This window comes from Euprymna scolopes, chromosome 36 (assembly GCF_053919585.1).
Source record: "Euprymna scolopes isolate OS-2025 chromosome 36, ASM5391958v1, whole genome shotgun sequence".
NCBI classification, from domain to species: Eukaryota; Metazoa; Mollusca; class Cephalopoda; order Sepiida; family Sepiolidae; genus Euprymna; species Euprymna scolopes.
In genome coordinates this window covers 45958049-45972483 of record NC_136517.1, presented here as the reverse complement: position 1 = coordinate 45972483, position 14435 = coordinate 45958049, and the positions used below count along the sequence as shown (strand labels likewise).

Genomic DNA, 14435 nt, shown 5'->3' with positions numbered 1-14435 from the left:
TTATGAAGTTAATTGTTCTTTTTAATTGTTTCTATTACTTCAAACACCAAGAGAAGAAAGAAGAAAACTTCAATATCTCTGCAGCTGCTACTGTTACCACTGCTAAAGACGTCATTATCAAATGAGCCAACTACTATGTGTCAACATGAGAGACGAACAGCTATTTTGTGTCTACTACACAATATGAGCCAATTTTTCACAATGGGGATCAAAGAACACAGTACACTATGCTACATTAGTAGCAAATATATTTTTATTTATAAGCAGACATAAAAGTGGTGCAAAACTTCTTTTCTGGTGAATTAATTTTCCTCCGGCCTATGATCGTTGGAATGGGAAGATGTAGTTCATCTTGATGCACATTTTCTAAATTATTAGTAAAAAGTCAATCAAATCTCAGAGCAAATAATGACGTTATCTGTTGTTCGTTTTAACGACTTCTATGCTTTCAGCCACCAAAAGAATGAAGAAGAATGGAAGATATTTATGACTACCACATCACCACTGCTGTGAACATTTACAGGCGCTTGGTGAACGTTTATGAAGCCGGTGCAGTTGATGCCAGCACAGCTAGGAGATGGGTTCGTTGATTTCAGAGTAGCAGCCAAGATGTGAGTGACAAAGCACGCTCCGGACGTCCATGCACAGCTACTACCTCATTGCTGGCAAAAGTGCACTGAGAATGGTGGTGACTATGTAGAAAAATAAATTCTGGAGAACAAAAACGTGGTTGTTTTAATGGTGCCACTCATGTCTTCGTAGCTCTTCAACTTTTTCTTTTTTTAGTTAAATAATAGGAGGCATTACTTTTTAAACGATGCTCGTATATTAGTTAATATATAGATACTTACTTAGCTGTTTCTATGAAAACTGTAGTTTTGTCTGCAAATATTGGCGCCAGTTCGGGCAATAAGTGGTGAACAGATCTGTAATGAAATAATCAACATGATTATAATTATCTATGTAAGATGCTCGAACCTGTAACGCTAACAGGAAATGGAAGTAAAAAAAGCGAACGGTTTAGTAGCCACGCCCACCGCGACAAATGGCATCTGTGGCGTTCGAAATAAGGCTAGTCATTGCAAGGTGTATGATGACTTTGCAAAAATGTTGACAAAAGAAGTGACCCCCTCTTTGTAAAAAATGGCCCAGTTGGCGGTCAAAGAATGAATGTTTTAGGCCAATTTTTTATATTTGTCGGCCGAGAGATTGATCTTTCTAACAATACAAATTTTGTCATTTTTTTAATGCATCTATCATAAGTTTATAGCGGACATACGAACACACAAACAGACATTTGAGATTTATATAGTAGAAGATGGATTGTCCGAAATAAGTATTGCTTGAAAGAATCGATAGCCTATCTCCATTCATAATATAATTTTCTTTTATTTGCTTATCATTTTGTCCTACAGGGGATAGAGCATCTGTATTTACTTGCTATCTCATATATTCCAACTGAGAGATCTTTTTTAAGATTGTAACAATACTTTTAAGTGTAATTATTTGTATCAGTCTTGCACTTGGTTCATCGGGTATACTTGCCAAGTAGTTTTTGAAATTCTTTTTCACGAGTTCGGTTGCTCCTATGATGACTGGAATGATAGAGATCTTCCTAAAATTCCAGTTTCTTTTCATGTCGTACATAAGACCTTGCTATTTTGTTATCTTTTCCTTCTCAGCTCTGTATAACTCAGCATCACTATTTAGGGACACTAACTTCGACTAATGTTGCTTCTTTCTCCTCCTTGTTTCATATCATTACGTCAAGTTTAATAGCTCCGTTTTCTATGTACGTAAGTGTAGGAATTGCATAGTCATAGTGGAAGGTATATGACTTAGTGACAACCATTTTTTTCTTGTATATGTTTCCAGGACTTGCTGCTACATTCGATATTCAATATTTTACAGATAGTCCAGTGGAGATATCTACACACTCCATTGTGTTGTATAGTAGACGTCTCCAGCAGGACCTTACAGCTGAATGTGTGTGTCTGTGTGTCTCTATCCGCCAGTCAAAATGTTTTCAAAATGAACTTCTTTTTTAATTGGAAAATATTGCATTGATAGTAAATAATAAATTCCCAAGAAGAAATCAGATGCTATGACCGAAAATCAGAAATCGAAGCCTTAAGATCTTCATTCTGATATTTTACGTACTGAGCTACTTAGATTTCCTTAGAGATAGATCTTAAAATATAACTTAACAAATAAATCATAGCTTTATTTTGACATCATAGATTGATGTCATGTTTCAAAACATTAATTCAAACATAAACAATCATAAAAATAAATAAATGAATGATTTAACATTATCAATAGTGTTCTACTTTTTTTTTTTTTGCAAAGGAGTCATCATTTATCAAGGCCTGGAGGGCACTCAAGGATAAGGGTAAATGAGTGTACAGTAGTCAATGGGATAATATCGCAGTAATCCTTAGTAGTAGAAATTTGGTAAATTAGATTACTTAAGGGGACGGCTCATCAAGAGCTTGTTTATGTTGAACTTGAAGACAACCATATTGTAATCAGCTGGAAAGCAGACAAACAGAAGAGAGTTTCACAGGTGTGCAGTTCTAAGAAAGAAACTTTGTTCATGGAATCTACGTTTAGATTTAAGCACAGATAATGAATGGAGAAAATTATTGATAGTGGTTTCAGCTAGACGAGTGTTTTTTGTGAAAGTCAGGTCGAAGGGGCGGGACTACAGATTGGAGCTCAGACAAGCACTTGTCATGAAAATTACTATAAAGCAGAGACAGGCTTGCAACGTCTCTTCTGTGAGAAAGAAGTTGCAGAGAAGAGAAAAGGGCATTCCTCACTAGGCTACAAAGTCTTTTTTGAACTCTATCAAGGCCAGATAAGGTCTTTCTGGCAACTCCTGCCCAGATGTGGCAACAGTACTCCATCTTTGGACGTACTTGGCTTTTATATAGATAGAGAATTGCATCAGCAGTGAGATATCTACTGAAGTGGTAGAATGATCCCACCATTTTTCCAGTGACCTTGGCAACGGATTTGATGTATGTGTTCTATCAGCTCAGGAGATCAGGAGTAAAGGTCAGACCCAGAGGCTTGTCAAAAAATGGAGCCTCCCCAAGACGAGAGCCATGCATTTCAATTGATGCTGGACGGGGATCAAAGGGTTAATAATGTAGACAGAAGCTTGATTTTAGATGTATCAAAATTAACCAGCCACCTCGGTTCCTATTGTACCATGTGCTCAAGATCAGAGGAGAGAGAATCAGAGAGAACTTGGTCATTTACAACCTTTGATGTGTTGCCATAGATGGTAGTGTCATCAGCATAACTGTCTATGAATGATCTTAGGATGTGATTTGGGATATCATTAATGTAGATCAGAAAGAGAATTGGGTCCAGGATGGATCCCTGAGGGACTTCAGCATTAATACTGTGAGTTTCTGATTTCTGCCCATCAACCACTACTCTTATGAATCTATCAGAGAGAAATGATTTAATAATGGAGAAGACATTTCCAGCTATACCGTAGCTGGAGATCTTGTGGAGTATACCTTTATGCTATACCCCATCAAAAGCTTTTAATATGTCAAGAGTAATTGCCCTAGAAAGAAAACCTCTGTCAAGATTTGCTAATGAGATATAACCGTTAGTACATCTGCTGTAGATCTAGGAGAATGGAAACCATATTACATGTCACCGAGAAGGTTATTTTTACTGAGGTGGTTGATTACTTCTCTATTTAACACAGATTCCAACAACTTATTCATGACACACAGGAGACTTATTAGGAAAGGGAGATGACCGATCACCTGAATTCTTAAATACAGGGCATACTGATGAGATTTTCCAAGGTGTTGGGAAGCAATTTTCCTTAAGACAATGCTTAAACAGTTTTGTAAGTATGAGAGCTAGTTCTGATTGAAGCTTTTTCAGCACTATAATTAGAATATCGTCAGGACCAATTGCTTTACTGAATCAAGATTTTTTATTAGCTTGGCAACATCACGCACAGATATTAGTATGTTGCATAGCGTGTTTTCAGATACAGGAGGAAATACAGGAATTTCTTTTGTTTTAATTATATATTGGTGTTAAAAAACTATTTAATGTATACTGGAAATTTGGCATATATATATATATATATATATATATATATATATATATATATATATATATATATATATATAATATAATATAATATAATATAAAGCTGAACATCTGTGTGTGTGTGTGTGTGTGTGTGTGTGTGTGTGTGTGGTTACGAATAGGCTCCTATATGGTTGACTATTTTAAAAAACTGATTACATATAATGATAGAAGATGTATCGAGGATCAAGAATGGGTATGTTTGATCTGGCAGAACGGTGGTTCATAAAAATTGTGGGGTCTGCATTCGCGCCTGGCCCCCAAAGTATGGAAATAAAAAATGAAAAAAAAAAACGTTTACAAGGGTTTTTGATAAAGATGTACATGAGAATACTTTGATAAGTAAGTTTCAACTTAAATAGTACTGTACTCCATGGAAATATGGCACAAACTTTAACAAAGACTTTTCATATCTATTTGCGTAAGTATACTTTGATAATTATGTTTTAGTTTGAAGAAATATGGTATAATAAAATTATTGGGTGTTCATTCGCACCTGACCTCCATAGAATGTAAATATGTCACAAAGTTTAACAAGGTTTTTTAAAAGGGGTGAGGGTCCACAATAACACCTTAACTTTAATCTTAATTCACATTAGCTCTTATTTATTTTTTTTGAGTTGAATCATATTGTGTTGAATAAATTCACCTCATAAATTCACGTTCTTATTAAAGTGAAAGCCAAAAAAAAAGTTGGAACTTTAGACAATTCTCGACACAAATTTTGCATAACTATTTTTTTCCTTCTCCACTTGCACGTGGCACTCTTTCAAAAATAGATAAATAATAAAAAATAAGAACGTTACTTGTTATCGTGTCAAAAGAAGGAAAAAATTCTGCTCACGTGATTACGTGTCTTTTTAAAAACATTTACATAACCTTTTTATTTTTATTTATATATCTGTTTAAGCTTTTTTTGTCAGTGTACTAGAAGGAATTCAGTTGATTACAACCCTTTCTGCGTGTTCTTTATATTACAATAGTACACCCCTGAATCTGACGGCACAATACTACACCGTTCAATACTGTAAAACTGAAACAAAGCTGTTCTGCTTGAAAAGGGCGCCATTTTCTTCTTATTCATATTTATATCGATTCTTTGCTTAAAAAAAAAACTAAAGTAATTACATGTTTACTTTTTTAATATCCCATTTTGCTGTTTCGGATTATTTTACTAAAGTAAGTAAAGCTTCATTATTTTTCAAAACTGTTTTTGTTTCTTTGTTTTTCGATATTTCGTCGATATTATTTAGTGTTTAGCAGAAAAGCCAACAAACGACTACCCAAAAAAATAAATATACAAGAAATAAATGTTACCATAGTCGATAAAGTTTAGTTCATGTTTTTTTTGTTTTGAAATAGTTTTTAATGCTTTTTACTTGAAATAATTTCAGCAAACCGAAATTAAAACGAAATTTGAGGCGATAACTACTTAAATGAATTTTTATATAAACTACACATGCCATAATCGAATATTCCTCAAGCACAAAATAACGGAAAACATTAAAATATGTTTATAAATATTCCTTACGTTGACAGAACTCTCTTAAATTGTTAACACAGAATACTCAGGTGCCCCTCCTTCAAATTGAAAACGGGGCTCTCCATTTCAAAGTCGCTGCCATTTTGATTTTTTTTTAAACTGGTTCATGAATTAAATAAAAAAATTTTTTTTACAAACTACTTAAAAATACAAACCAATGAACTTTTCTACCGTAAAAGTAACTTTTATTGACTATGGTAACATTCATTTCTTGTATATTTATATTATATATATATATAATATTTTCTCTTTGTAAGGAAACATCATTTTGTTGGTCACTCTTGGCTACGAATGGAAACAAAGTTGATATAAAAAAATATATTTTCGCGAAAATTATCTTTACTTTCATTATATTTTACTTAGGGTAAAATTTTTGAGTATCAAAACCTATCTCTTTACAACCCCCTCCTTTTCATAACCTATCATACTTTCATCAATCACAGTTCATTTTCTGTAGGCTGCTTTTGAACTCAGTCAACGACGGGTACTTCTGCATATATATATATATATATATATATATATATATATATATATATATATATATATATAAATATGATTGTATCGATGTAGTTTGGTGGTTGTAAATCCACTGAAACTCAAGTGTTTATCAAAAAGTGCTCAATGACAAGCAGCGTCTTCTGGCTAGATTTTTTTCTTATGAAACCTGATTTTAAAATCTGGTTTCATAGGAAATGCTGTTTCTTGAGTGGAATTGCAGCATAAATATGTTTGCACATATGCAGCAAATAATGTTTGTATGAATATATATATATATATATATATATATATATATATATATATATATATATACATATATATATATATTTAAATAAGGGAGTAGTCACCAACAATGTGTATTTTTTAACATTATTTTATTATTCCGTGTCTTAGTGTTTCATTGAGAATTATGTTTGGATCATTATAATAATGTTTTTAAGTCATTGAAATCGTTTTTACGCGCGTTTCAGACGTTCTGTGAAGCGTCCTCGTCAGAAATTATTTTCAAATGTGTTGGAGATGTAAAAATGGCAATTTTCGTAGTTCATTTGAAGTGTTTCCAAGGGGTGGAGGCTTGTAAGTGTTTATTATTCATTGGCATGTTCAATTTTTATTACTCTTTTATTGGGCTTGTCGCTGACCTGGCTGTAGTCACTCTCTCTTTCTGCTAGTGTTTTTTTCTTTTCCTTTAGGGTGGGGTAGGGTGCATGTGTGTGTGTGTGTGTGTGTGTGTGTGTGTGTGTGTGTGTGTGTGTGTGTGTGTGCACGTGTGCGTGCGTGTGTGTGCGTTTGCTTTTATTGGTTTGAGAATGTGTATACTGTTTTATAGTATTATGAGGCTATTTGCTTCCTTAGGAAGGTGACTGTGATCCGAGGTCGTTACTAATGTGTATGTGTGAGGAGGGGGGGGACCAGCTCTTCTGAAATAAGGGTAGGGGTGCTTTCATTCTATTTTGATATTTATTTTTTGGATTCTTGGATTTTAGTATCGGGTATTCCTTATATTATGTTTGTTTAGAAAGAGGGGTGTATTTAAAATATGTATAGGGGATTTTTTAATGTTTCTATTTATTTGTCTCTATATATATATATATTAGTGATGGGACGATTCCAAAATTTTTCTCAATTCCGGTACAATTTTCAATTCCGATTCTTTTAAAATTTCTAAGCATTTAATTAGAGATTTGATGTGTTTTAAAAATGTTTAAATGACTGTACCACTCTCGTGTAATGTGTGTCATATATTTTTCAAACCGTAAAAAATACATCTTTTAATAATCAAATGTGAACTCCATGAGAGAAGGCATATTGATGTTTAGCAAATAGGTATGAAAACGTTGACTAAGGTAATAAACAAGTTAACTCTTTTTTTTTTTTGGTCTGATGAGGTGGATCTCTCTAGAATGAGATTCCACAGAAGCATTTATGTACATATTTAACCAATAATGTTTGTACAATAAACATTATACCTGCTCTGTCCTGTATTGAGTACTCTTTAACAATCACACAGGTTTCAGTGGATCTACATCTAGGAAACCAAATTATACAACCATAATATATATATATATATATATATATATATATATATATATATATATATATATTTTTTTTTTTAAGCCAAAAACAATGCGGAGGAAGGCCGGAAAAGATGAAGTAAAAAGTGGTGTGGAACTTTGATTAATTAATCAAAGTTCCACACCACCCACGGACTTTACATACACCGGACATACCAGCAACTTGGTAATAAATAATTATACATTGAAGTGAAGAATGATAGTCAAATAAAGGTTAGACACATCTGTTTGCTTTTTCTTTTTTACTTCATCTTTTCCGGTCTTCCTCCGCATTGTTTTTGGCTTAAAAAAAAAATATATATATATATATTTCTTTACCAACAATGCTTCAAGCAAACTACTACCTACTCTTATATATATATATATATATATATATATATATATATATATATATATATGCTAGGCAAAATGTCTAGGCCCGGATATTATTGAACATTTTAAAAAATTTCACTTTACTTATACATTCCAAAATTACGTGTTAGAACTGTACCAAATTTGGTTTAGTTCATCTTACGGCATATCAACCTTGGTATATTTTATTGCATGTTACCCTAGTGGAAATGTGAAGCATTGGACCATTAAATTAACCAGTCTATACTTTAGTTAAGTGCTTTCCATTTTTGTTTCATTATACTTTAGTCAAAATTCTCAGCAAACAAAAGGGACCCGCTTACTTGGGATAATACTTGGTCTCTATATGAGATACATAGGATATCGAATATTCCATTAACATTCTTCTTTATCTTTCAAACACTGAGTTAGTAAAGAAGTTATTTCCCTCAACCCAATAGACCATTTTAAAATGTTATAGTATATCTTTCTTTTGGGTCTCTTGGTCTTACTGGATTCCAGAACAAGAATACATCTAGTCTGATGGAGTATCCAGCTTCGTGCTGTTATCTGAGGTTACATTATTTGGAGAAGGTGCACCATTCCTTGTAAAAGACAGTGTGGGTTAACCGTCCTGAGGAGCCACAAATACTATGTGATTTTGAATACTTATCAGGGTTTACTTGTAGCAAAAAGTATCCTCACGTCAGGTTGTCCTGACAAACCCCTGTATAGAGAGACCTTAGACACTATAGGAGAGTATTTAGTAGGCATTCAAGTCCTCTCCAATAGGCATTCAAGTTCTCTACCTGGCAAATGAAAAGTCAGCAGACATCAACTTGCTGAACCCAATGTGAATATTAGCAAGAACATGGGAATATATAATCACATGGCTCTGATATTACTTCACATGGCTCTGAGAGAAAGTGTGATAACAATGCAGCAGTTTTTTTGGAAGCACACAAAAGCGTTGAACACAAAATGGCCTAATAAGATATAAATAATTAACGATTTTGATCTCTCCCTGTCTGCCTTTCATACAATGGGCTGTAGTTTGAAACAAAGATCCTTTTGAATAAATGGCTAACTCTTCTATTATATCTGTGCAGAGTTTAATCTTTTTACATTCATATGTAAGTTAATTGCAGGATAAGCGTTTCTTCTGACTGGGTGGATTACAGCAACAACACCCATACACATAAGAGGAACGATCAGCAAAATTGGACGCATAACAAAATGGGCTGACAAGATATAACTAATTAGTGATTTTGATTTTCCTCTTCCTCCAATCATTTGTCTTTAGTTTTGAACAAAGCTCTCATTGAATAAACTGTCTCACTCTCTTTCATCAAACCTGTGTCGGTTTATATTTTTCTCTTTGAAAAAAAACATTTCTTTTCAATGATATTTTTTCTAATTGCGTTTGTGTATGATCTATACAGAGAAAAAATTCCTTTTGTTACTTACTTGTTAGAGAAATAAACAATGTCAAAAAAATGTTGGTACTGAGATTTTTTGGGCATAGTCAAGTAGGCATCCAAAGGTAGAAAGGTCAATGTAAATGATTCAACTGGAATCGACTCTGAAAATAAAAAAATGTTGTGTACATGAAATGAAAGAAATGTCGAAAAAAATGTCTAAAAGGAAATTGATTTTAAAAAATTGCTGAGAAAATTATTTTTAAATTGTTTAGAAAGTAAGCTAAAAATTGCTAAAAGAATTGCTTTAAAAATTCAAATAAAATAAAACTTAATTTTCTTACATAAACTATTGAATATTATTTTGCAAAAAATAAAAATACAGGCTAAATAATTACGTCTGTGATTTATACCCCCTTCATGTTGCATGTTTAGTATATCGCCCTTAGCTTTGTATTTGACAAACACTTTCTGTAAAAATGTAAAATTTTATACATACATATATGCAACAGGCTTCACTACACTGGCATGATAATTTTTCGACCTGTAGTTATCAATAACTAAGATCTCGTCAGACGAAAAATCTGTCTTTTTATTTAGGTCTTTATATTGAAAGAAAGAGAAAAAAAGAAAGATTTTCGATAAAAAAACGAAGGTCATATGATCCGATTTAAAATAATATTAAAAAACGTTTATAAATTTAAGATACAATGTTAAAAGGTGGTCTATTTTTAGAAATGATTTCATTTGTGTTTTGGGGAGTATATGAGGGAAGCGAAAAGTGTCTGTTAACTTTATTTAGAAACTGTCCCTTCCTCAAGGAATGATTAACATCAACGGCCACATCCCGTTTCCCTCATACAAACCCAAAAACATTTCGGTTTATTTAACTAATACTGAGAGTAAAATATCTTTATTAGGCTATACATTCCTGGACGACTCCCATTTAATTAAGTAAACTGACTATTTCAAAAATAACCTTTCTTCTCTAACTTAACACGTGATCTTCTTTGACCAATTACAGCTTCGTATTTCTAGGCTCCACCCACATTCCTTCTTTAACATGGTTACTAAGCGCTATACTAAACAATACTAAGATTTAAAAAATACTTACGATATTCATCCTTTTCACTTTGTGCTACATTTTTATCATTCACACCTTCAAATTCGGTAAGAAAACTTTCTTCTTTTTCTCCTTCTCCTTCTTCTTCTTCAATTTCTGCATAAGCAAAAAAAAAAAAAAAGTATTGCAAAAAAAAAAAGATATTGTAATGAAACTATTTACTGTTTTCAATAACTTGGCAACGAACGTAACAGAAGTGAACTTTAGATTTCTTGCTGCTGACATCCAACAAAATGATTATAATAGAACGATAGACATTGGTTATTTTAAGAACTGATATCTAATTATGTCAATTTCAAATCTATTAAAAAACCTACGCTGTGGACATGAATTGACTATTTGGATACCTGACAAAAACCCTGTTTGATTTCAGACAAAATAATCAAATCAATATTCTACATTCATTTATGTAAATCAGACGTTGTTTTTTTGTTATGGAAGTCTCTAACAACTTTGTAAAATTCTTCCATCTCTCCTGAGCATCAGCCTAGTCTAATAGCAATAAACTAGCAATTATAATGCTATCTTCCACTCTATAATAAATATCAATGTGTATATTTTATACAAATAAATATAAGAGGTTAATATAGTTTGCTTGAAGCATTGTTTAGTGTGTATATAAACGAAAATTTAAATTTATAGAAGGCAATACAATGCAGAGATGTAACGGATAGCTGCAAACAGAAGCAAATTAAGATATAATGGTGGAATAAGCTATGCAGACTCAGCTTTATTAATACAATTGGTGCTACCAAATCAGACTGTCTGAAGATATTGCCTTCCTGAGACGAAATGCACCTAACATTGACGCCTCTTGTTTTTCTACTTTCTTTTGCAAAACTTAATTATGTTCTGCAACACTAAAAACAACAATTCACCTTTTCCCCTTTTTCTTTCTTCTCATTTCCCCATTCTCTTTCTATCTTCCCCATTTTCTGACTGGTTTCCTAACTTAAAATGTACCAAACATTGATACTGTAACCCTTTCCCTTCTCCCATTGCAAAACTCATTCATGTTCTGCAGGACAGGGAACAAAAACGATAAAATCCGCTATAAAACAACCAAACCAAACACTACAAAACTAGCAATTGAAGATAGAAAGAGCTTGAAGAATAAAAACCTTCAACAAAATAACTGGATGCAACGTTAATACTATTTCCAAAATAACTGGATTTGACATTAAATAACCCGAAAAGTGTTGATATGCCATAAAACAACCAAACCAAATCAAACCAAACCAAACCAAGCCAAACACTACAAATAAATGTTTAAAGATATAAAGAATTTGAAGCATAAAAACTATTTCCAAAATAACTGGATTTGGCATTAAATATTCCGAAAAGGGTTGATATGCCATAAAACAAAACAACCAAATCTATATATATATATATATATATATATATTACAGGTATTTTGTTTGTCCTGTAGAGTTTAGATGAGTTATGGCTATGAAACTTTTTCCTTGATCACCGCTTTGTTCAATACACATGCACGTCTTTTGATAATGGAAGTTTACGCATCAAGCGTGAGCGAAATACTGACTGTTTTCATTTAGAGTTTGGCCATTTATGTTCTGTAACTTTCGTCACTTCACTTGTAAGACGCTTACGTCTTTTTTCTTCCAAGTGACTGTCATTTAATTGTTATGACCTTCCTTTTCTTGTAATAAATAATTTTACCAAGAATTCTTCATACAAGGGGCGTGCAATAAGTAATGCCCCTGACCCACTTCCCATAGCAGTAGAGCAACGAAACTTGGCACAGTTATTAGTCTTTCTCTACATAGGAACCAACCAGAGTTATGCATTTTTCCCATCGTTTGATGCAGTTATGGAGACCGTTTTTGTAGAACACCCCAGGTTGGTCCTCCAATCACAACGTGACTTCAAAAATCAAGGCTGCATCATCTGGGAAACGCTTTCCTTTCAAAAACAACTTCATGGCTGGGAAGAGGTGAAAGTCAGAGGGTGCAACGTCAGGAGAGTAGGGAGGATGGGGGAAGATTTCATAACCACATGCCCGTGCTTCTGATCTGGCAACATGCGAGTTGTGGACCGGAGCATTGTCCTGCAGGAGGAGGGTACATTTGCTGATCTTGCCCCACCTCTTGATTTTGATAGCTTCCCTTAATTTCCTCAAAAGTGAAGCATAATAGGCTCCTATAATTGTGGAACCCTTGCCAGGAAATCTGTCATTACTACTCTGTCCTGGTCCCAGAAGAATGTGAGCATGACTTTGCCAGCGGAGGGCTGCACCCTTGCCTTCTTTGGAGGTGGTGAGTCCAAGTGCTTCCACTGCATTGACTAGGCTTTGATCTCTGGATCATAGTGATGGACCCAGGTTTCATCCTGCGTAATCGTTTGAAAAACTTTGACTCATCTTCTTGGCACATCTCCAAATTCATCCTCGAGCACTCAACACGTTCTCACTTCTGGAATGGTATGAGCAACCTGGGAATCCATCTGGCAGACACCTTATGCATATGCAAATGGTCATGAATGATATTTTCTACAGACCCTGTACTAATCTTGACATCTTGGGCAATTTGGCGAATAGTAATGCGCCGATCTTCCAAAATGGCAGCCTCAACTTAACGGACAGATGCCTCATCAATGGCAGAAGGGGGGCGACCAGGTCTGGGAGCTGTTTCCACAGACTTCTGGCCATGTTTGAATTCACGATGCTAGCGTTTTATAAGGTCATATGATGGGACATTATCACCATAAGTTTCTTTCATTTCATCAAAAGTCTCCTGTGGTGTGCATCCTTTCAAATACAAAAACCGAATCACTGCTCGACATTCAACAGGCTCCATTTCACACCTGACTCAGATCAAACACCTGTAAAACAGAAACCACAATTAGTTCAGAGCTGTAATTTGCCACATAACCCGTAGAGATATAAATCATTGCACATGCAAAATTTCAGCTAGATCAGACAACTGGAAGTGGTTCAGCGACATTACTTATGGCACGTCCCTCGTAAGTTTTGGTTTCGATTTCGATTATACCTGAAGGAAGTCAAGATATATATATATATATATATATATATATATATATATATATATATATATATATATATATATATATTCCTCATAAGCTTTGGTTTCGATTTTGATTCAAGTTGATGCACACAAATCATATGGATACATTTAAAAAAATGTTTTTTTAAATCACAACTGTATGATATAAATAGATAGAAAATTGACTCTATAATAATATATACAAAATATGCATAAATTAAAATAACATATTTAAGCATATTTTACGATCTGACTATGCTGGGCATCCCTACTAGCTTTGATAAATATTTTGCAATTTTAACAAAAGAGCTACAATGATATCAGGGCGTCTCCATTTATGCTGAACATCTACTGAATGCCAACATCAATATATTGTATATGAAAGAATCCGCTGCGGAATTTCCACAGGTTCTGCTAGTTTAATATGAATATTTAAACATACCCTCTATCATCGAAGATGTTTCCTTTTCTTCCACCTCTGACAGGATGTACTTTTCTCCACTGACCAAAGTATGAAACATGGAAGTGACGTTATAACTGGCAATATTCAAAGCCGTCTGAAAAAAAAAAAAAAGATAACCACCATGTGTTTACAATTGCTATAGTTGACAACTTCACCTACTTAGGAAGCTCCAGAAATGTTGGTACAATAAGCCGACTGCAGACAGACTGGCAGTCGTGGCCAGTACAATATATAGAATTAGAAGTTGGAGCTCATTGTTTTTAGATTAGAAGTTGTTAGCACGGGCAGGTTGTTTGTTTATAAAAAAAGTGTCATAACAAAATTAAAGGGACGAG

General features: G+C 33.7%; 1 protein-coding gene across 2 annotated transcripts in view; it reads right to left on the bottom strand.

Moving 5' to 3' along the window:
• LOC145260445 (dynein axonemal assembly factor 3-like) overlaps positions 1–14435 on the bottom strand; it is a 117573-nt gene that overhangs the window by 43997 nt on the left and 59141 nt on the right. For both annotated transcript variants that reach the window (XM_080118494.1, XM_080118495.1), the window contains exons 11-14: positions 14080–14194; positions 10606–10710; positions 9541–9655; positions 852–926 (exon numbers count right to left, since the gene is read on the bottom strand). In XM_080118494.1, coding sequence (XP_079974620.1) covers positions 852–926; positions 9541–9655; positions 10606–10710; positions 14080–14194 — 410 coding nt within the window. The remainder of the gene's footprint in view (positions 1–851; positions 927–9540; positions 9656–10605; positions 10711–14079; positions 14195–14435) is intronic.